Source organism: Microtus oregoni, unplaced genomic scaffold (assembly GCF_018167655.1).
Source record: "Microtus oregoni isolate MIOR12 unplaced genomic scaffold, Mior012 000029F_ref0000214, whole genome shotgun sequence".
Lineage (NCBI taxonomy): Eukaryota > Metazoa > Chordata > Mammalia > Rodentia > Cricetidae > Microtus > Microtus oregoni.
In genome coordinates, this window is record NW_024543088.1 from 3,770,375 (window position 1) to 3,793,354 (window position 22,980).

At 52.4% G+C, this 22,980-nt stretch overlaps 1 protein-coding gene across 1 annotated transcript in view; it reads left to right on the top strand.

Moving 5' to 3' along the window:
* The first annotated feature begins 1,224 nt into the window (after positions 1–1,224).
* Positions 1,225–22,980, top strand: part of LOC121464991 (Grid2 interacting protein) — a 29,467-nt gene continuing 7,711 nt past the window's right edge. Inside the window, exons 1-12 of the mRNA XM_041678141.1 lie at positions 1,225–1,287; positions 9,997–10,245; positions 10,435–10,520; positions 11,936–12,005; positions 12,854–12,948; positions 13,193–13,376; positions 15,021–15,175; positions 17,882–18,022; positions 18,687–18,784; positions 18,933–19,050; positions 20,329–20,684; positions 21,216–21,632. Coding sequence (XP_041534075.1) covers positions 1,274–1,287; positions 9,997–10,245; positions 10,435–10,520; positions 11,936–12,005; positions 12,854–12,948; positions 13,193–13,376; positions 15,021–15,175; positions 17,882–18,022; positions 18,687–18,784; positions 18,933–19,050; positions 20,329–20,684; positions 21,216–21,632 — 1,983 coding nt within the window. The 5' untranslated portion in view covers positions 1,225–1,273. The remainder of the gene's footprint in view (positions 1,288–9,996; positions 10,246–10,434; positions 10,521–11,935; positions 12,006–12,853; positions 12,949–13,192; positions 13,377–15,020; positions 15,176–17,881; positions 18,023–18,686; positions 18,785–18,932; positions 19,051–20,328; positions 20,685–21,215; positions 21,633–22,980) is intronic.

Consider the following 22,980-nt stretch of genomic DNA (forward strand, 5'->3'; position numbering starts at 1 on the left):
CAAAGATCTTCCTGCCTCTGTCCCCTGAGCTCTGGAATGAAAGTTGTTCCAACACCACACCCAGTCATCGCCACCTTTTTTTTTTTTTCTTCTTTCAGTTTTTCAAGACAGGGTTTCTCTGTAGTTTTGGAGCCTGTCCTGGAACTCTCTCTGTAGACCAGGCTGGCCTCGAACTCACAGAGATCCGCCTGTCTCTGCCTCCGGAGTGCTGGGATTAAAGGCGTGAGCCACCACCGTCTGACTCCACCTTAATTTTTTTTTGGTTTTTCGAGACAGGGTTTCTCTGTGGTTTTGGAGCCTGTCCTGGAACTAGCTCTTGTAGACCAGGCTGGTCTCGAACTCACAGAGATCCGCCTGCCTCTGCCTCCGGAGTGCTGGGATTAAAGGCGTGCGCCACCACCGCCCGGCTCCACCTTAATTTTTAAGACAAGGTTTCTCATTGAACCTGGAACTTTCCACTTTAGCTAGACTGGCTGGGCAGGCAGAGTGCCCCAGGTTTCCACCTGCCTGCCCCTCCCCCATCTCAGTGCTGGAGTTACCCAGAGCCACTGTATGTCACACACACGTACGCACGTGCACACACACACACACACACACACACACACACGGTGCTGAGGTGGGAACTTGGGTCTTTGGGCTTTTCTGGGCAAGCACCCCGCCCACTGATCCGTCTTCCCCAGCCCCTACAAGAGGGCTCTTTGATATCAGTTTGGTGATGATGACGGTTGTGGTGGTGGTGACAGATACGTGCCCAGGACCACATTAGATCCTTGAAGGACACTCTGTCACCTAATTGAGTCTGCACATATAGTCAAGTGGAGGTTCTGAGAGGATCACAGAGCAAACCAGTGGCGTTCCCAGGATCGTGAACCCAGATAGCTGTGCACTTCCCCATTTTGCTCACTCTCTAAGTTTATTGGAGGAAATTCCTGGTGGGTTCTGGTTTGGAGTGGCCCAGGATCTATCTCCAATCCCTGGTCTCCTTCACTGAGGGCCTCATCTACATAGGACTGCAATCACACAGCCTCTCTGAGTCCTGCCTGGCTTTCTCTCCGGGCTCTTGCCTCTGTGGCCAGCGACTGCCCCGACCCCTCCCCCTTCCCGGGCTCAGTCTGCCCCCTCCCCTCGCTGCCATTCACCCCGCGGTCTGCCCCTCCCTCTGGGCCTGGCCAATGTCAGGGACTGAGCTGGCCAGCCCCCCGCCCCCACCAGTCGGGGCTCAGCATCTCGACTCCGCAGCGAAACGCACTGGAGGCCACCGAAAGAGGCCACCATGAGCTGCCTGGGGTGAGTAAGGGGACTGATTCTTGCTGGGGAGAAGAAGAAAAAGCTCTGAATAGGAAAAAAAAAAGTTATTTCTAGGGCGGAATTTGTCTCAGAGCTGATGCAGGGGGCTGAGGACTTCCTGGGGAGGTGACAGGCAGAGCTCGGTTCTGCCCAGTTCTATGAGGGCTGGGCTTGTTGGGGGACGCGATGGTCCCCAGGGAACTTGGTGCGTTTGTCTCCAGGTCAGACTCAGCTGGAGAATTGCTCAGATTTCCTGGTTTTATCTCGGTGCTGCTGCTGCGGGGCTTCTGTCTCCGCCACCTCTCTTGGGACAGCGGCAGCGGTGGCTGCCTCTCTGCTGGCTGGTTTTCCTCCCCAAGCGGTCGACAGGCCCCTGTCAGCTGAAGATCAGGAAGGGAGGAGGTGGTCTAGCTTTAGAGCCTGGAAAAAGCGGGAACCCCTGGACACTCCGGGATGCCCCGGTTGCCCGCTGCTTCCCTGGGGCGCTACTGGGAGGATGAATGGAAACCCTATGATGCCAGCGGATGTCAAGTGCGACAGGAAAATTGGGGAGGTTGTTGGAGGAGGGGGCGGCGCCCAGCTGGGCTTCGAAAGGAGGGTAACGTGGCAGAGGGGCTTTCAGACAACGCCTCCCCACCGCCACCACCTCCCAACCACTCTGCATTTCCTCCCTCCTCCCTCCTGGAGCTGGCCAGCTGCCAACGTCCCCACTGTGTGATGAGCTCTTGGGTGTTGGGGATTTGAGTGCAGTCTTTTGGAGAAGTCTCAGAAGGGACAAGAAAGCATACCAGCCTCCCTAGCTAATTCTGAGACCCAAGTTCAGAGGCATTGCTAACCCAGACTCCTGCAATCAGGGCAGGGACTCAGCAGGTGTCAGCACTCCAGCTTAGAAAGCTGGGTCTCAGAGGGGTCCCGAAGTGAGTCCTGGGGACACGAAAGTCAGTCACCAAGCATCTAGCCTCAAGGCAAGAGCAGGGGCTCCCTAGCCTGCCGTTGAACAAGGACAATGGGGAATCACTGTTCTGGCCCAGGAAGCCCACATGACAGAAAACCAAGGCTTAAACAGGAGGATGAATAGACAAAGGGTGGTAGGTGATGATGATGATGACGGATGGTATGTGTGTGCATGTGTGTATATGTGAGAGTTTTCTTTAGAACCACACCTGAAATCTCAGCTACTTGGGAGATTAAAGCTGGCAGATCACAAGTTCAAAGCCAGCCTGGGTAACTTATCAAGTCCCTGGCTATAAATAAATAATTTTTCTGAGGAGGTTAGGAGCCACTTGGAACACAGAAGAGTGGCCTATGGTGGGGGGAGGGGTAGAGTTGGGGGTGACAGCAGTGGCCCCAGCAGAGGAGAGAAGAGCTGTGGAGTGAGACCACGACCCTGAGCCCTCTCCCACAGTAGCCACTAAGTACATGTGATTATTGATATGGATGCATTTTTCATAAATTTGGATGACCACACAACCCCAGCACTTGGGAGGCTGAGGCAAAAAACCTGCAAGTTTGTGGCTAACCTGGGTTACACAGCAAGGCCCAGGGTTCAGTTCCCAACACTGCATAAAACCAGGGATGGTGGCCTGTCAGTGGTGGCGCACACCTTTAATCTCAACATTCAGCACTTGGGAGGCAGAGATGGGCGGATCTCTAGGAGTTCAAGGTCAGCCTGTTCTACAGAGTGAGTTCTAGGACACTCAAACTATACAGGGAAACAAAACAAAACAGGGAATATTTGTGTAGGCCTACATCTCAATGTTGGAGAGGGAGAAGTGGAAGGCACAGAAGTCCAAGGTCATCCTAGGCAACATAACAAGTTTCAGGCCAACCTGGGCTACCATAAAAACTACCCAATTGATATACAGTTTATCTGGCTCTCATTAATCACACTTTAAGTACTCGATATAAATACAGGGTGAGTGGTCATCATTTAGGGCAGTCAAGGCCTGGGATGTGTCCGGGTTTGTGGCCACAGATTGCAAAGGCATCGTGTCCCCTTACAACAGCACTTCTTGCTGCTACTCGGAGCCTAATTTGGGTCTGTCCCCCAAGGAATCTCAGACTGATTAGGTGTAAAATGACTTTCTAATTAGGACAGGACAGGCAGTTTGGAAAGTGTGATGTGTCCAGGAGGGAACGGGAAGAGCAGTTGTGGGGATGTATCTGTTGGGGGAGGGGAGGAAGAGGCAGGTAGAGTATAAAGCCACTGGCATGGCTGAGGTGGTGTGATCTGGAATTTCCCTCACCGATGGTGCAACCCTGAACAAGTGAATTGACCTCCAGAGACTGTCTGGTAAATAGAGTTTATCCTACGTACTTCCAGCAGGATTCTGGGTGGGATGCCCTATAAGTGAATTGCACTGAGTATAAGCAGGGGAGGAGGGTAACTGGAGGCCTGGAGGTGGAGAAGGACCCCTGTGTCAATGACACCATGATGCCTTGAAGTCAAGCGTGGGGGTGCACACGTTTAGTAAAACTTTGTACTCAAGGCGCCTGAGGTAGGGTTGCAAGTTGGAGTCTACATATGGGGTTCAGGGCCAGCCTGGGCTACATAAAGAGACCTCATCACTAGGAAAAGAAAACAAAAACAGAAGATAGTCCTGTGGTAGAGTTCTTTCCTAGTATGCCCTAGGCCTGGGTGTGATCCCCTGTGCCACACAGACACACAAATATTTATGTGCTATAACCACAGAGACAGCTTAATGTGTGAAGTGCTTCCTGTAAAAAAACACAAGGACCCGAGTTCGGCTCTTCAACATCCATGTAAAAGCCAGGTGTAGTGGCGCAGCCTGTGATCCCAGTGTTGGGGAGGCGGAGACAGGATCCCTGGGGTCCGCTGGTCTTCCTGTCTGGCCTAATCAGTCCACTCCATGCTTAGTGAGAGAGCCCGTCTGAAGGAAAATAAGGTAGAGAGGAGTTGAGGAAGACATTCGTATTGACCTCTGACCTCCACATGCACACTCAGGCAAAGGCATCACACACACACAAACATTTAAAAATAAACAAACTCAGGGCTGGAGAGATGACTCAGTGGTTAAGAGCACTGGCTGCTCTTCCAGAGGTCCTGAGTTCAATTCCCAGCAACCACATGGTTGCTCACAACCATCTCTAATGAGATCTGGTGCCCTCCTCTGGCCTTCAGGCATACATGGAGGCAGAATGTTGTATACATAATAAATAAATAAATCTTTAAAAAAATAAACAAAGCCTGCCATAATGGCACGTCTTTAATCCCAGCACTCTCAAGCAGAGTGCAGGCAGGTCTCTGTAAGTTTGAGGACAGCCTGCCTGGTCTACTTGATGAGTTTCAGGCCAGTCAGAGCTACATAATGAGACCCTTTCTCAAATAAACAAAATAAAACAAAATCATTTATGATAGCGCACACCTTTAATCTCAGTGCTGGGGAGGCAGAAGCAGGTGGATCTCTATGAGTTTGAGACCGGCCAGACACCCTGTCTCAAAAGAAAAAATAAAAATATTTATACATTATGGTAGGGAAAGCAGCTCAGTGGCTTGGGTGCTTTTGGCATGAGCATGTGAACCAGAGTTCAGATCCCCAAAGCCCATGTTAACTGTTCATCTGTAATTTCAGCTCAGAAGGCAGAGCCGAGGATTCCCCAGAGCAAGCAGGATAGCAAAACTAGCCTTATCGATAAGCTCTGGGTTTGATTGAGAGACCCTCCCTTAATGAGCATAGTGGAAGAGGGATGGAGGATGAGATGGATATCAGCCTCGGCCCTCTACATGCAAAAGCACATAAGTGCATGCACACTCTGCATATAGGCCCACATTCATGCAAGCGTGCATAAGGCACACATGCACACCACGGTGCCACTTTGGGGTTCCACAGTTTCTCTGTGCCTGGAAGCTGTCCCATGCACACAGGCCATGTGGAAGCCTTGGCCTCTACTGCTAGCACCAGCAGCACATCCTTCTCCCAGCTGTCATTTTGTGACAGCCAAAAAATGTCTTGAGATAGTGCCAAATGTCCTCAAGGGGTAGAGGGTTGAGAATGATCGTTCTAGATGGTAATGCTCTTTTGCGGAGGTGGGTGTGGTAGATCGGTCCACATACAGCCTGTTCCCTGGTGTCTACACCCTGCTGTCTGGAGTCACCTGGCCAAATGCCCCCACCACTGCCACCCTATCTGGGGATTTCTCTGTGACGGCAGTGGCCTGGCCCTGAGACAGCATGTCCAGACTGCAGCATAATCATTCATCCGGTGCCTTCATCTTCCCTGTCGTCAGCCCAGTGGACAATTTTATAGCCTTTAGGAGTGACTGGTTCTGGGACAATGACGCTGGCAAGTAACACCATGAGTACGTCTGTCATGATGGGACAGTCATGGGCCTGCTGTCAGGAGCTGTGCTCAGGATGAGACTCATCAGGCATGGGGAAGGGCAAGGGAGACAGGGTATGAGGAGGCATAGGTGATGCTGCTGCCACTGCCGCTGAAGAGAAATAGCTCTGAGAGCTTATGACTGTGCGGTGGGGCTAAGAATGGGTGGAGGGGACTGAGTGTCAGGGAGCAGCATGCCCTGCTGCTATTTTTGCTTTGTTTTTCAGGACTGAGGATTGAACATAGGACTTTGCTCTTGCTAGGGAAGCCCTCTACCGTGGAGCTGTGCACGAGCCCCTCCCTTGGTAGATTCTAACTCTACCCCAAGTCACACCCCAGCCCCTCACTGGGGGATTCTAGGCAGAGGCTCTACCCCAAGTCACACCCCAGCCCCTCACTGGGGGATTCTAGGCAGATGCTCTACCCCAAGTCACACCCCAGTCCCTCACTGGGGGATTCTAGGCAGGGGCTCTACCATTGAGCCACACCCTAGCCCCTCACTGGGGGATTCTAAGCAGGGGCTCTACCACTGAGTTACATCCTCAGCCCACTTCTGTATTTAAAGATTTAACAACTCAGCAAAACATAGTAGAACAGGCTTACAATCCAATCTACTCAAGAAGCTGTAGCATGAGGATCAAAACTTCAAAGTCTAGGCTGGAAATGAGGGTCAGCAGGCAGTATACTTACCTAGTACATACAAAGACCTCATTTTGATTCCCTGGATGGAATAAAACCAGGCCTGATGGTATGTGCTTGTAACCCCAGTACCCAGGGGATGAAGGCAGGGGGTCAGAAGTTCAAGGTTATCCGTAATTGCATAGCAAGTTTGACACTGTCCTGAGGGAACATAAAGAGAGACAGAGAGAGAGAGAGAGAGAGAGAGAGAGAGAGAGAGAGAGAGAAAGGAGAAGGTAGAGAAGGAAAGGGAGGAGAAGGCAGGGGAGAGAAAGGGAGGGGAGGGGAAAGCAAAGGGAGAGGGAAGGATTCCAGGCCAGTCTGGATTAAAGCGAGTTCAAAACCAGCCTGAGGAACTTCGTGAGACTCTGTCTTAAAATAAAAAAAAAAAAAGTCCTGGGGATGTAATGCGGCGGTACTTAAGTAGAATATGTACTGGCGGGGGGAAAAAATCTACCCTCTTATCCCATCCTACACCTTTTTCTGAGTTAGCTCCCAACGTCGTCCCCTCCCTGGACGTACCAAGACCTCAAAACCTCTGGGTTCTTCCGCCTCCCCTCAAATCCATAAACCCTATCATGACCACCCCCTGCTCTGGAGTGTACTCTCTGGCCCTGGCCTCGGCATTCAAGGTCTCCTTCTCCTCTCTAACTTCCCTTGGGTACGTAGGGAGGGCATTTCCAACAGTGGCCAACTCCCTCGAAGTCCTCTACCTTCCCAGGTACTACAAAAGGGGACTCTTCTAAAAGGTATTGGCCGTGGCAGAGTGTTGCAACCACTGTAAGGGGGACTCGCTGGGCGAGTGATGTCCCAGGCAAGACTCCTGAAGAGGGACAGAGTAGAGAGCCAAAGGAAGGAGCTTAAAAGCCTGGAATCACCGGGATCTCCACTCCTTCGGGAGCACCAGCTAGTTAAGGGTACTAGGGCAGAGAGAGAAAAGGCGGAGCTGGGCGGAGCCACCAAGAAGGGGCGGGCATCGGGCCACCATGCGGGACTGGCCGGGAGGGGCCATGCACGTTCGCCAGGCAAAGACGCGTGGAGTCGCGGATGCCCTTTCTGTCATCGCGGGTTCCGCCACCCGCTACCCGGTGCGCACCTGCCGCACCGCCCTCGTGGATCCAGATGGGGAAGGACCAGGGCTTCTCTCGGCACTTTAGGTAGCTTCCCCATCGCGTTATGCGCCTCTGGGAACCCTGCGCCCGCATCCACCCAACTTGAGGTTGGGAGAGGGGGCTGGGACATCGTGGGGGGGGGGTTCCCTGTCCTGGGTGGGCAACCCATCGAGACTGGGCGGAGTCCAGAAACGGGGGACAATAGGAATAAACTGATGGTTATGTGGGTGGTGAGGTTTAGATGTTGGATACCCAGGACCCGCGCAAAACCCGAGGAGTTGGGGTGAAGTGAAAGGCTAGGATTAAAAAGACAACCTCCCTGCATTGACTCACGGGACAGGACAGAGGACCAAGAATGGGATTGTCGCGCGCTCTGGATGAGAACCTAGCACATCGCATCAAGTTCTGAGTTTGGAAGGCAGAGACCTTTCCACTGTCGGGAACTGCCGATTGCAGCCTCTGAGGCCCCTACCCCTGTTCCTACCTGTTCTCAGATCAAGTGCTAGCTGAAGAAAGCTTGGCCGGGATAGAATACACACAGGAAAGAGAGGACCCTAGGGGAGGTTCTGGTAGCAGAATAGACCCAGTGGAAGGTTCTATACTGTGACTCCCAGGAAGAACCCTGGGAACTCAGAAAGGCCTGTTGGCATCGCAAGGGCATAAAAGCCTTGGAGGCCCATTGCTGGGCTGCCACAGTCAAAAAGGCAATAATCTGTCCCTATAATGAATTTGGCCCCACTGCATCTGGCTGTGCCAGCTTTAATTAACCTACAACAGTGCCAGGACTTGGGTGGCTGGGGCAGACAGTGACGGAGACGCAAGGAACGTTCATGCCAGCCAGGAAGGGTGTCTGGCTCAGCAGGCGGCCTTGGCCTCTGGCCTGTGCTCCAGGATGCCAAGCAGGGAACTAGCCACCAGTCCCTCCACCTCCCCAACTTGTGATTCAGCCTGGTGCCGACGTGGCAAGCAGGACTTTAACTACTTGGTGTCGGATGCGGAACTGAGCTGGGCATCTGACTCCTGCCCAGATTAGAAGCTGGGCCTGTTGCCTTGCAGAACTTGGGGCTGAGGTCGAGGGTATGAGGTGGAGAGTCTGTGTCCTTTGTCAGGACATGCGGCGGGAGGATAAGGAGAGGGTTGTGTGGCAGGCAGATAGAAGTGTCAGGTTCAGGAGACCTCCTGGTCACCTGGAGTGTCCAATCGGAAGCAGAACTCCCTGGGGGCGGGGCTAGCAGGAGCCCTTCTGAAGAATCTACTTGCCTTCTGTCCTACCAGGGAGTTCATTCTGCCCAGTGAGCCTTCTTAACCTGCCTCACTGAGGCTGGCAGAGCCACAGAGCAAGTTCAGGAGAGGGGTACCTCAGCTGCATGCCGGTCCATCTCTCCCCTCCTCTCTTCTCTCCTGACTCCCCATCTTGTCCTTGGCATTGGCTCCTGGTACAAGGAAGAGGGAAGGGAGCCTTGGGGCACAGCCAGGACGCAAGCGCTTGCTAGTGTCGGTGAGCCCTGATTCCAGCTGTGTCAGAGGCCAGCTGTGTCACCCTGGAAAGTTACAGATTTCTGTCTGACTCGGAATTTTCTGCAGTGGATCAGTAAGTCCACCAAGGTGTTAGGGGAAGCTGTTGTGTGGGGATGGGATTGGATCACTCACAGACACGCACCCGCCCTTCCTTCTCAAGGGCCAAATCCTTTCCGGTCATTGTGGCCCGCCCGGCCCAGCTACAAAATCAGGCTTTGGAGAGCTCCTAGAATTACAGGCACCAAGGATTCATCCCAGGGTCTGGACGCTTCACGGAGGCTGTCTTCTCCCGCCACCTGCAGGATGAACAGACCTTCACAGTTGAGCCCCTAGTATCTGGCAGGGACAAATGGGCAAAGGTTTACTAAATACATGCAGGGAACTGGGAACACCCACACACACTTAAAAAATAATAAAAAACATTCTTTTAAAAAGATTAAAGCGGCGGCAGGGGGGTGGGTGGGGACGGGAGAGTAGCCCAGGCAGAGCCAAAAGCTTGGAAGTGGTAATTGCCTTCACAGTTGAAGGCAGAGAAGCAAGCAGGAGAACGGCAGGTGTGAGGAAGTCAGACATGCAGTGGATAGCGGATGTAGTTTTCCCTAGCAGTCACCTGAAAATAAGCCGGGAAGAGAAGGAGAGTATCAGTCAGGGCTTGACCAGCTAGATACAAGTGCACGAGAGGAGAGAGGGAGAGAACCAAGAGACAGGCAGGAACTGGAATACTCCATAGACTGCTTTAGGAGAAAGAAGGCCCCACAAAGATTAGGGTTGTGCGGCTTTCCCAAGGTGGGGTGACACCGCACTCCTGACGTTGTCTAGGATAGTCAGTTCTCTCAATCCCCCAGGGAATCGAACACAGGTCTTCAGTCTTGACAACACGTGCTTCCACCTGCTGAGCTGTCATGTGACCAGGTCTCCGACAGCTGGGAATGCAAGTCTGTTCACCAAAGGGGAGAGTGAAAATTTCTCTGGTTACCCCTGGGAAGGGACAGGAGATCCACTAGGAGGCGCCTTTGGGATGTGGCCAGGGGCCGCGCCTGACTGCGGCCCTCGCTTTGCAGGATCTTCATCCCCAAGAAGCATCGGGCACGCTTCGACGAGGTAGTGTCGCAGGGTCTGCTGGGCAAGCTGTGCCGCGCTCGGAGGGCGCAGGGCGCGCAGCGTTTGCGCCGAAGCCGCAGTGAGGAGCGTCCCGAGCGCCTCCTAGTGTCCACGCGCGCCAGCGCCGCTCCGCGCCGTCCTGATGAGCCGCCCCCGCGCAAGGCAGCCTCGCTGCTGGGCGGCCGCACCGGCCCTGGGGGCCCTCGCAGGTATGTAGGGCGCAGGTAATAATAAGAGACACCTCCCGATCGTGCGCTAGCTTGGGTAGGAGACTTGTGCCGTGGGCATCTGGAAGGACAGGGACGTGAGACATCCGCTTCCTGAGCTCTGGTCTAATGTCCCCAGGGTGAGACGGAGAAGGTCACTCACTTCCAACCCCATCCCATCCTTTCCCCTAGGACTGTTCGAGTCTACAAGGGCAACAAGAGTTTCGGCTTCACTCTGCGCGGCCATGGACCGGTCTGGATTGAATCTGTCCTGCCTGGTGAGGGATAGACAGGTTGCCCTGAGTGTCTAAGATCAGGGATGAAGTAAAAAACCCCCGTGGTAGCTCTCTCTCTCTCTCTCTCTCTCTCTCTCTCTCTCTCTCTCTCTCTCTCTCTCTCTCTGTGTGTGTGTGTGTGTGTGTGTCTGTTGATGCTATCTATGCCTGCTAGCCATATTGCATCCAAAGTGAAGAAGTTGAGAAGCTGACAGTAAGGGCTGAGGAATTGGCCCAATGGTTAGAGCGATTGTTGAATAGACATGAGAACTGGAGTTTGGATCTCCAGAACCCATACAAAATACTGGGTGGGATGGCAGCCTGCTGGGACTCCCAGAGCAAGCTGGCTGGCCAGCCAGCCACATGGATGAGCTCCAGGTTTGATTGAGAGCCCTGCCTCAGTGAACAAGGTGGAAGATCAGTGGAGGATGACATCTCTGGCCTCTACATACACACCTACACATGCATGCACACCCAGCCACACATATGCATATACATCCACCTACACACACGAAAACACTTGCACACACATGCATGCCACATGCACACGCATGGAAATGAAAGGGGGAAACCAGCAGGAAGTGGTAAATGCTAGTGCTTGGCTCGCCTTCTCTGTTTTAGGCAGCCCAGCCTCCCCACCCAGGGGAACATCTCTGCTGATGGCTAAAAGGGGTCTCCCCACATGGGTTACCATGATGAAGACATTCTCTCGCCTTCTCAGAGGCTAACTTTAGTTTAGATAACCCCACAGGTGTATCTGGAGGCCTGCCCCTAAGTGATTCTAGCTTCTGTCCAGCTGGCAGTATTAATCATCATTGTGATTTTGAACAATGCCCATGGGCTCTTGGGTTTAGAGGCTGTTGCTCTTCTGGCTGCCTGGTTCCTAGCCTCAAGCTGCTGAAGGCAGGTGGACAGTGGCCTACTGGGGCACACTCCCTAGAGGAGGTTCTCAGGGTGTGGGTTGTGGATTGGTTGGTCGGCATGAAATGCATGCTTATTGGTTGGTCTGTGTGAGGTGCATGCTTAGGGTCTGCATGTGAAATGCATGATTGCAGGTGAGTCCTTTTCTGTCCCTCGGTTGTATCTAAAGCTCATTTCTCTTCTTTTAAACTACACTAATTTATTTTGAGGAGGAGGGATGGGAGCACACATCTGTCATCCGGAGTGTGTGTGTGGGTGAAGGTCAGAGAACAACTTGTAGGAGTCAGTTCTCTCTACCACATGGGTCTCAGGGAGCAAACTCAGATAGTCACGTGAACTTTCTGGCTCCCTAAACCATCTAGACAGCCCCGAGTCTCTCTTATCGCCCACAAAATTGAAGAATGGTTATTTGGCTCACACAGTGGGGCAGAGAGAGGCGAGTCCCATACAGTTCCACTATGAGGTGGTCAGCTGACTATACCTTGGCTCTTCTCCAGGCAGCCCAGCTGAAAATGCGTCCCTCAAGTCAGGTGACCGGATCCTCTTCCTCAATGGACTGGACATGAGGTGAGCCGTCCCTGAGGTGTCTTGTGATCTTGGGGATGAGCCATCCCCAAGACTTTTGGCCTCTTGGGACACTAACAGAGGCCCTAATCTCTTTATGACTTATGTCCTATGGCTTATGTCTCCTGTGCTTACCCACCGTCCCCTGAGGCTATTGTTTTCCTGTCATACTGGGAACTGAACACAAGACCCTGGGATAGGCAAACAGAGCTACATCCTCAGCCCTTTATTTAAGATTTTTCTCTTTTTAGACAGTGCCTCACTCTGTATCTGAGGCTGGTTTGGAACTCGCTATATAGCCCGGACTTGTCTTGAATTCATGAAAATCCCCCTGCCTCCAATGAGTGCTGGACTGCAGGTGTGAGCTACCAAGCCACCCCTTTTTAACTTCTTTGTTTTGAGACAAGGTCTTGTTTAGTTGTTCAGGCAACTTGGACTTGCTATATAGTTCAGACTGCTTCAAATTATGCAAGTTCTTCCAATCCTCTTGCCCCAGCTCCCCAAATGCTGGGATTATACCATTCTCATCCAGTACTGAGGGTTCCACTTGAATCCATCCTTCCAACTGAAAATATTACAGCCACATGTTGAGAACACAGAATGGAAAAGACCAATTATTTCTTGCTCTGGAGGGGAGTCTTGGAAATAGCTCCTTCTATGGCCAGGAATGCCAAGCCCAGGGCATCTGCAGACCAAACTGTCGAATGCCTGGGGCGTCTACTGCACAAGATCCTAAGTTATGTGAAAGTTAGGGTTCTGGCTAGTCCCGAATGAACAGTGATTTGCTGGGTGACCACTACATGATGGACAGACATCACTTGTCAGGCCCTCATGGGCCATCTCCTTTGCAGGAACTGTTCCCACGACAAGGTGGTGTCCATGTTGCAAGGCAGTGGCGCAATGCCCACGCTGGTGGTAGAGGAAGGACCGGTCCCTTTTGCTAGCGGTGAGACTATTAAGCCATACATTTCCCAGTACTGTGTTGGTCGCTTCCCAGGAGCGCCGCCAGGGGGTGCTATAGAGCCAAACGCACGGCGTTCAAAGCTGTTCAGTGCTCTCTACAAAGGTGGCCTTTCCAATATATTGCACTCCCCAGCTCAGAAGGCTGCTGACCCCAAGGGTCTGGGAAACTACACCTATCCTGGTGACTCCAGGTCACCCGTACCTCCCCATGCCTTGGTCTCCCGCAGATTCAGATTCTTTGGATTCCCCGACCCGGTCATCGGCTCTCACCTCGCTGCAGTGGGTGGCAGATATCCTGCCTTCCAGTATCCGAGTCCAAGGGAGGACCTTCAGTCAGCAGCTGGACCACCTCCTCACTCCTCCCGAGCGCTATGGAATCTGTCGGGCTCTTGAGAGCTTCTTCCAGCACAGGTGCCCTGGGCATAGCAATAGGGACCTAACCTGTTTGGGCCCCACTCAAGTCCCATCTAAAACTGGCAATCCTGGTCCTCCTGCCTGTGCCTCCTCACCCTTCTTGAGGAGAGAAGGCTCTAAAAAGGTAATAGCTAGTATCAAGGGAGTTGAGGTGCCCTAGAACAAACGCCACCCTTTAAATATATTCCTTTATTTACTTTTGAGACCCGGTCTTGCTCTGTAGCAGCTGACTGGGCTAGAACTCACAGAGATCACCCTGTCTTGACCTCCTCAGTGCTGAAAATAAAAATCACTGCCACTCTGCCCAGCTAAATCTGGACTCTGACACCTTGGGCAAATGCAGACGTTTCTGTGAATTGAGGCAGACAGAAACAGTTAATGGGACGCCAATCAAGAAACCTCACCAGTTCGCACTTAGCCCCCTGGAATTTTTTTTTACAGTAGCTATGTCTGTCATGCCTTGCAGCAAGCCTTCCTCCTATCCATTCTTTTTGATTTGGTTTAAAGTACATATAATTCTAACCATTAAATAACATATAGTGTGCAATATAATTCACATGCTATATAATTCAGTCATTTATATGTTTTTAATTTTAAATATTATGTGTATGGCTGTTCTGCCCGCATGTAAGTGCACCGCATGTGTGCAGTGCCCACACAGGCCAAAAGAGGGCGTCGTTTGTGAGCTGATAGGTAGGTCTCAGGAACTGGACTTGGGTCCTCTGTATTAGCATCACAAGTGCTCCTTTATTTATTTATTTGTTTGTTTGTTTGTTTATTTATTATTTTGGTTTTGGAGATAGGATTTCTCCTTGTAGCCCTGCCTGTCTAGCGACTCCCTCTGTAGAGCAGGCTGGCCTTGACCTCACAGAGATCCGCCCACCTCTGCCCCCAGAGTGCTGAAATTCAAGGCGTGCACCACCACTGCCCCACAGCACAAATGATCTTAATCACTGAGCCTTCTATCTCTTTGGCCACAGTTCATTCATCAAATTGTTCAGTTCAGTGGTTTGGTGGTTTTGGTATCTTAGCAATTATATGTAACCATCACCATGGTGAATGTTGGAACCTTATCACATGTAAAAGGAATACCAACAACTTTCTGTGACATGCTCCTTCATCTTCATCCCCCAATCTTTCTTTTAAAAAACATTTTTTTATTTACTTATTTACTTACTTACTTATTGAATATGGGAGTCATGAATGCCACAGTGCCCACAGGAGTCAGTGAGTTTGGCGGCAAACACCTTTACCTGAGGAGCCATCTCTGCACTCCACTAGATATTATTTTTAGCTCCAATTTTGCAAAAGAAAAGAAGTTACGTTGCTTGAGAAAGGTCGCTTAGTTGGTAAATGGCAAAGCTGGGATTTGACTCTTACTTTTTTTTGATGGTGGTGCTGGGAAATGAACCCAGAACCTTGAGTATGTTAGGTAAACGCTCCACCAATGAGCTAACATTCCCAGCCCAAACTGGGATTTGAATCAGAGCCGACTGCCTCTGGAGACTGCTTTCCTGTCCTCTCTGCTCTATCCTTCAAGGGTGGGGGTCGAGGCGTGAGCTGAATTCCAGGGTCTGAAACCACCACCTCGTCCACACCCCCAGTGATGAGCTCCCTGCTTCTGCACCACCACCCCCGCAGGAACATCGACACCCTCATCGTGGATGTGTACCCTGTTCTGGACACACCTGCTAAGCAGGTCCTCTGGCAGTTCCTCTACCAGCTGCTGACCTACGAGGAGCAGGAGCTGTGTCAGGAGAAGATCGCATGCTTCCTGGGCTACACGGCCATGACAGGTAAGCAGTCCCTGGGGGTGGCTGCCAGCTGCCCCACCTGCCAGGTGACCCAGAGGTCTGGCCTTCACATAATATGCCCCCATGCCCAGTGTCTGGCAGATACATACTCAACATTGGAGCTTGGCTGGGAGGATTGTGTTTGCGCAGTCCGTCCTTCATGTGGCAAGCACAGCACAAGTGGAAAGTGCTCATTTCTTCATCCTTTCCTTTGCTTCCTCTTCTTCCTCTCTCCTCTCTCAAACAGAGTCTCACACAGTCAAGCTGACCTCAAACTCATGTGTAGCCCAGGCAGGCCTTGAACTCCTAATCCTCCCACCTCCATCTCCCATGTGATGGGATTTGGGATGTATGTAACCTCAGCCAGGTTATGTTGTAGTACGAGCGGCGGGCTGCATCCCCGGCACCCGGCCGCCCACACGGCTAGCTTTACCCGAAATAATTACGTGGAAACTGTATTCTTTTAAACATTGCCTGGCCCATTAGTTTTAGCCTCCTAACCCATTTTTAATAATCTATGTAGCACCATGAGGTGCGCTTACCAGGAAAGATCTTAACCTGCATCTGTCTGGAGTGGGAGAACCATGGCGACTCCTTGACTCAGCTTCTTTCTCCCAGCATTCTGTTCTGTTTACTCCTCCCACCTATGTTTTAACCTATCAGGGCCAAGCAGTTTCTTTATTGCTTAACCAATGAAATCAGCAGATTGATATATGACACTCCCACATCAAGGTTACATCAGTGGGGACGGAACCCAGGGTCTTGCCCATGCTAACCGAGTGCTCTCCCACTGAACTATAGCCCTGTCTTTGTTGGAGAATCCATGGCCAGGCATGGTGGCTCAGGTCTGTAACTTCAGCACTTGGGGAGGCTGAGGCAGGAAGATTCTAAGTTTGGAGTCAGCTGAGATTCACAATGTAGCTGTCCTAGTTAGGGTTCCCATTGCTGTGAAGAGACACCATGACCATGGCAACTCTTATACAGGAAACATTTAATTGGGACTGGCTTACAGTTCAGAGGTTTAGTCCATTATCGTCATGGCAGGGAGCATGGTGGCACATAGACAGACATGGTGCTGGAGAGGTAGCTGCAAGTTCTACATCTGGATCGGCAAGCCGCAGGAAAAGAGAGTAATGTTAGGCTGGGCTTGAGCATTTAAAACCTTAAAGCCCACCCCCAGTGACTCACTTCCTCAAGCAAAGCCACACCTACTCAAACAAGGCCATACCTCCTAATAGTGCCACACCCTATGAGCCTATGGGGACCATTTTTCATTAAAACTACCACAGTATCCCATAGTGAGACCTTGTCTTGGAATCAAAACAAGAGGTTAGGGATGGCTCAGTAGTAAAAGAATTTATTGAGCAAGTAGGAGGACTAGAGTTCAGATTCCCAGGACCCATATTACAGCCAGCTAGGTGAGGCCGACCACCTATAATACTAACACTCCGTAGGTGGGGGATAGGGGACCCCTGAAGCACATTGGCTATCTAGATTAACAAAATGGATGACGAACTCTGGGTTCAAGAGAGAAGCCCTGCCTCAATATATAAAGGGGGGTGTGATAGAAGCACCTCTGACCTCCACATGTGCACACAAACACACACATGCAAATATTCATACACACATATACACATATAAACAATTTTGAATTCATGCATCCTGTTCACCGTTTACAAATTCATCAGTACGTGTCACCTGGATTATGGCCCCGTGGTCAGATCACCTTGGCTGGTAGACTCCAGTGCACAAGCACACAGGCAGGGGGCCGCTGAGCTACACATAACCTCATTCATTGTTCCACTGATACCTACACTGTTAGAGTATGTCCCCCATGTGCCTAAAAACCCCTGCGCTTGGGGCTGAAGAGAAGAATTAGTGATGTAAGTACTTGCTATGCAAGTATGGGAACCCACGTAAGTACTGGGTGAGCATAGTGTCCTGTGACCTACATGCTACAGACACTCTGCAGCCACATTTGCTATTGCTTCTCCTTCACGGAACCTATTTCCTACAGCTTGGAGGATTGAGGAGGGCTAAGGGCTTTTAGTATGAAACGCAGGGTCCCCAGAAGGGCAGCATGTGTCCAGAACATTTTCAGTTTGCCTAACGAGTTCTATTGGGTGTCGGTAAGCCGCCTGGAATAAGCACAGGGTGTTGGGACCCAGAAGCATGGACCCAGAGCCCTGTTGGAAACAGCATCAGCCTCCACTAGGCTTTCCATCCTTCAGCTGCTTTTCTTTGTTTTGTTTTGTTTTGTTTTTCCGAGACAGGGTTTCTCTGTAGCTTTCTTTGGTGCCTATTCTGGAACTAGCTCTTGTAGACCAGGCTGGCCTCAAATTCACAGAGATCCACCTTCAGCTGCTTTTCTTACTCTAGGTACCTGTGTTCTGGTCTCGGGATTCTGCTTAAGCATTACTTTAAAGAGCTAGAGATACATGTATTTCAGAGGTAGAGCACCTGCCTAGAATCCCCCAGTGAGGGGCTGGGGTGTGGCTCAGAGGTAGAACTCTTTCCGAGCATGCACAAGGTACTGGGTTTCATCTTCAGCATGACCTAAGAAAAGCTGTAGCGTTATCCTGGGACAAGGCAGGAAGGCCCGGGGTCCAGTGGTCACATATGGTGGTGGTCACTTCTTCCCTCACCTTCCTTGCTGCGGAGGCTGACAGTTCAAGGGTAGCATGCCAAACCTTGCCTGTCCCACCACAGAACCTGAATCCTCACTGGACCTGGAGCCAGAGTCCACACCGGAGCCCACGCCGGAGCCACAACCACGGAGTTCCCAGAGAGCTTCTTCCATGTGCCGTCGTAGCCTGCGCTCCCAGGGCCTGGAGGCCAGCCTCGGCTGTGGTGAGGCCCCACCCATGGAGAGAAACCGGGGCTGCTTTCCTCTCCTGTACATCGGAGTCCCCAGAACGATGAGTATTAGTCAGGGCTCTCGAGAGGGACAGAGCCCACACAATGAACGTAGATCACAAAGAGGATGTGTTAGATTGGCTTCCATGGTAACAGCTGAGTGGCCCAGCAATGGCCCTCTGCATGCTGGAGAGGCTGGGCATCCATTAGCTGCTCAGTCCGTGAGCTGGAGGCATCAGTTCTAGGTCCCAGTTTAGTGCCTGAAGGCCCACAGGATTCCACAGAGCTACTGCTCCATCTACACTGGGAACCTGAAAGATGTGGTTTCTGATAGCAACAGCAGCAGCGGCAGAGCAGATAGACTCACCAGCAAGGAGGGAAGGAAGGCAGGCAAACTTTCCCATCAGATCTCCTTCTATCTGCGCTGCTGCAGGAAGGTCCTGCCCACTCCAGGGGAGTGTTCCCTTCCAGGTAGTACCTTCAGAGACCCGCCCAAAGGGGGACGCAGCTGATTCCAGTTCCAACAGAGCTGACCACCAGCTCTGTTAATGATCATGACGAGGAGTCGGGAACCTGAGGCTGAGCGCTGACTGCAGGTCTGGACTGAGCTGCAGAGCTCAGGAAGGATAATGAGGTCTCCATGGCACCTTCCTGGCAGGTCCTGGTGAATGCCCTGAGATGCCTCTACCTCTGATCCCAGGCGAGCGGCAGGCTGGTGATGGCACATCCCTTCCGGAGACCCCCAACCCCAAAATGGTGAGGCCTTTCTGTCTTCCAGATGTAATCGATGATCATGGGCCCTGGTGGCCAGCATGTAGGGAATCCTGATCAAAGTTTCCCAGCAGCTAGGACAAACTGTCCGTGCGTGGTCCCATTGGTCAGACCCGTCTCCGTTGCCTACTAGATGTCCGCCGTCTACGCGGAGCTTGAGTCGCGACTGAACAGCAGCTTCAAAGGGAAGATAGGAACCGTGTCCAAATCCCGGGCGTCTCCGCCAGTCCCCAGCCTGGTAGGCACAGCAGGTATGGCCTCAGCCACCCTCTGGTCCTGAGGGTCCTTCTAGCTGGCTGTCCATATGTCATTCCTGCTCCCAGACACACCCCCTAGAGGCTGTGCAGCTGGGTCCTAGGGAAACCCAGAGATCTCTGTGCATGTACAATAGGTCATCAAGGTGGGCTTGTCCCAGTCCCTCATTTGTTCTTTGTGGTCTTCACCCGGCTGGTGACCTGGAACAGCAGAGTGTTCCCCCAAGTGAGTCCTCAAGTTAGCGTGTGGCTCTCAAACACACTGTAAACTGCATGTCTTGCTGCATGAATAGCAGAGCTGGGAAGATAGTTTCTCTGCAGTCTAAGCAAGACCAGCTATGCCTATAACACAGTCATCTTAGCTACTCGGGATCTGAGGCAGGAGGCTCATAGTTCAAAGCTGTCTGGGCTACAGAATGAGTGCAGGGCTAGCCTGGACAACTTACCGAGACCCCACCTCAAAATGTTAACAAAGTGGGGTCCGGGGTTGTTGGCAGAGTATTTGCTTGGCATACATTAGGTCCTGGGTCCATTCCCAGTACCACACAAGAGTGGGTGTGGGGGAGCACACCTGTGGTGGAGACCTCAGGAAATGGAGGCAAGAGTCATCTTCAACCTACGTAGGGGGTTCCAGGCCAGCCTGAGCTATGTGAGACTCTGTATAAATTTATATATATATTGGAGACAGTGTTTCTTTGTGTAACAGCCCTGGTTGTCCTGGAATTTGCTTTGTAGATCAGGCTGGCCTCGAATTCACGGAGATCTGCCCGCCTCTGCCACGTGAGTGCTGGGCTTACAGGTGTGTGCCACTATTGCCCGGACAAAAGAATAATTTTTTTAAGTGGGGATAAAGGGGTCTGAAGCTATAACTGACTGACAGAGTACTTGCCTTGGTCTCCACTACTGAGAAAATGGCGATGGGGCGGGAGGGCAGATCCTCCCACTCCCTAAGATCCTCCTGTGTGTCTGAGGCTTGCTGGGCAGGGGTGGTACCTCAAGACCCTTGCCTGAGACCTATGGGGATGATCCTTCATGGGTCTTGGTGAGACCTTCAGGGAGGGGTATGTTCCCTTATGAGCTGAGGTATGGCATGAACTGAAGCCAAGACATAGTCTCTACTTCACCTCCTGTGGTCTTTGGTTACTCTCTCAGGGAAGAGCCTGGGAGGCAATAGCCCAGAGACAGAAAGCATGTTTTAGGACAGACAGCTGACCACTCTTTACCCCATGCTGGGTACTGGCTGATAAACTTCCTCTTCTTCTACCACCAATCAAGGGCCCAGGACCCTGTCTGGAGTCTCATGGCCCAGCGATCGGCTCCTGCCATCCCCCTGCTATGATCCGCTGTGCTCTGGGGGCCTGGCCTCCCCCAGCAGCTCGGAGTCCCACCCCTACGCCAGCTTGGACAGCAGCAGGGCGCCCTCCCCACAGCCAGGTCTTGGATCCATCCACCCCGACAGCCCGCCGAGTCCAGACCCCATCCGGCCACCCAGTCGCAGGAAGCTGTTTGCCTTCTCGCGCCCCGTGCGGAGCCGAGACACAGATCGCTTCCTGGATGTTCTGAGCGAGCAGCTGGGTCCCCGGGTGACCATTGTGGATGACTTCCTGACACCCGAGAACGACTATGAGGAGGTGGGCGTGCGAGTGGGCGTGAAGAGTTGAGGGGTGGAGGTCTATACCGGGTACAGTGTCCCCCAGAGTCTACAGGAGGCCTGCATCACCGCAGACTACCTCCAACTGCTTCGCCCCTGCTTCAGCCTGCGCTGGAATCTGTCTGCTACCCCATTCCTCGTCTGGAACCACCCCAAGCTATCCCCTGTTCAATACTTCCACCGTTGCCTAAGGCTATATTTGTCGCCTCAGGTTACTCCATTCCAACCTAGAATATCCAGCTCACAGCCTCAGGCCAAACCCACCAATCGCTTCTATACATTTCCCCTGGGCTATTTCATCCTTTCCCTAAGGCTACCTCCACATACTTACCGCGTCTCCGGCTAGCCCATTCTCAAGCTGTCCCACGCAGCAATCAGCCTAAGGCAGCGGATTGCCTCTCCTGGTCCCTGTTTTCTCTTGCTCTCCACCCGCTTGCGGTTTTACCGCAAACTGTGCCAGTCTGCAGGGCTCCAGCCTGACCTCCCGCTCGCCTTGCTCTCCCCGGGACAGATGAGCTTCCACGATGACCAGGGCAGCTTTGTGACCAATGAGAGAAGCAGCGCTAGCGACTGTGTCAGCAGCAGCGAGGAAGGAAGCTCTCTGACCTACTCCTCCATCTCCGACCACATCCCCCCGCCCCCACTCAGCCCACCACCGCCACCGCCCCTGCCTTTCCACGACCCCAAACCCAGCTCCCGCTCCTCCGAAGGTCCCCGAGGTCCTCCTCAGTCATTGACCAAACCCCTCACTCAGCTCAGCCACCCGGTCCCACCCCCACCTCCACCACCCCTGCCCCCACCCGTGCCCTGCGCACCCCCCATGCTATCCCGGGGCGTGGGTCACCGTCGAAGCGAGACCAGCCACATGAGCGTCAAGCGCTTGCGCTGGGAACAAGTGGAGAACTCAGAAGGCACTATCTGGGGTCAGGTAGGTGACCTGGGGACCAGTGGCTCTCTCAATTGGGTGAGTGGTCTGGATAGTAACATTGACGGCAAGATCCATCTTCTAGCCCACTGCCTCCTTCTCCTCCTTCTTCCGTTCCTCTTCTTTAGTGTTTTTAAAATTACATTTATTAAATTATATTGAGTGGGGGGGCATGGGTGTGGAGGTCAAAGGGCAACATCCCAGGGCTTTAACTTAGGTCATCAAACTCGTGAAAGCACCTGAGCCATCTCACCAGTTCCTGGCCTCTTCTAACATCAACTAGACTATTCCTTGGTCCTTCTCATCCTGACAGAGGAGAAGTGACAGCTGTCCCAAAGATAAATGTGTCCCCAAGCCAAAAGCGCAGTGGGGAGTTCTGGAAATACTACCCTACCCTCCTGCAAAACCCATCACTCCTGAGGCTGAACTAGTTCTCTTAGTTTCTAGTTTTTTACTCATGGCAATCCTTCTGCCTCAACACCACCAAAGTGCTGGGATTAGAGGAATGAACCACTACACCTCAACAGCTCAACTGCTCCTTCAAATGTGGCCACGGGAAGCTGGTGACAGTGGCTCCTGCCTGTAATCCCAACACTTGGGGGGGAGGGGAGAGGCAGGAGGGTCAGTTCAAGGTCACCCTTGTCTTTATAGTCAATTTGCTGGTGGTGGAAAGGGAAGTTTCTCGTCTTGGTCTCCTGCAGACCACATTCCTGTGTCCACAAATATGCTCCCCAATGTTATCCCCCAGTCACCAAGACTGAACACACCTGGCCACCCGCACTGCGGGGCATTCTTACCCAGCAACCTCTTTCTGAAACTATGTATCTACTTGTCTCTCTTCCTTTAGGATCTTTCCCGCAGTAACCGCCCTCATCCTCAGCCCCTGTCCGAGCCCCTTATGGCCTTTCTACATGAACTATCTCAGTCCTTTGGTTCAGCATCCAGCCGCTGGCCTGTCCCAGCTTCAGTGGCCCTAGCACCTGCCTAAGGCAGCCCTGGGATGAACACATTCCCTGCCAACCCTTAGATGAACCCATTCCCTGCCAACCCTCAGGCAGGTGTGGTGGCATGTACCAGTCATCCCAACACTCAGCAGGCTGAGGAAGGACGATTATGAGTTTGAGACCTCTCTAGGCTACATAGCAGGTCTTTATCTCAAAAAGAGGGTAGGAGAGTGCTGGAAGATGGCTCAGTGGGTAGTGCCTGCCACCAAGCATCAGGACCTGGGTTCAGACCCCAGTGCCCTGTGAAAATCTGGACATGGTGGTCTATATCTCTATCTCCAGGGCTGAAGAGGGTGGAGATGGATAGATCTCTGGAGCTCATTGGCCAACTAATTTAGCCAATCGGT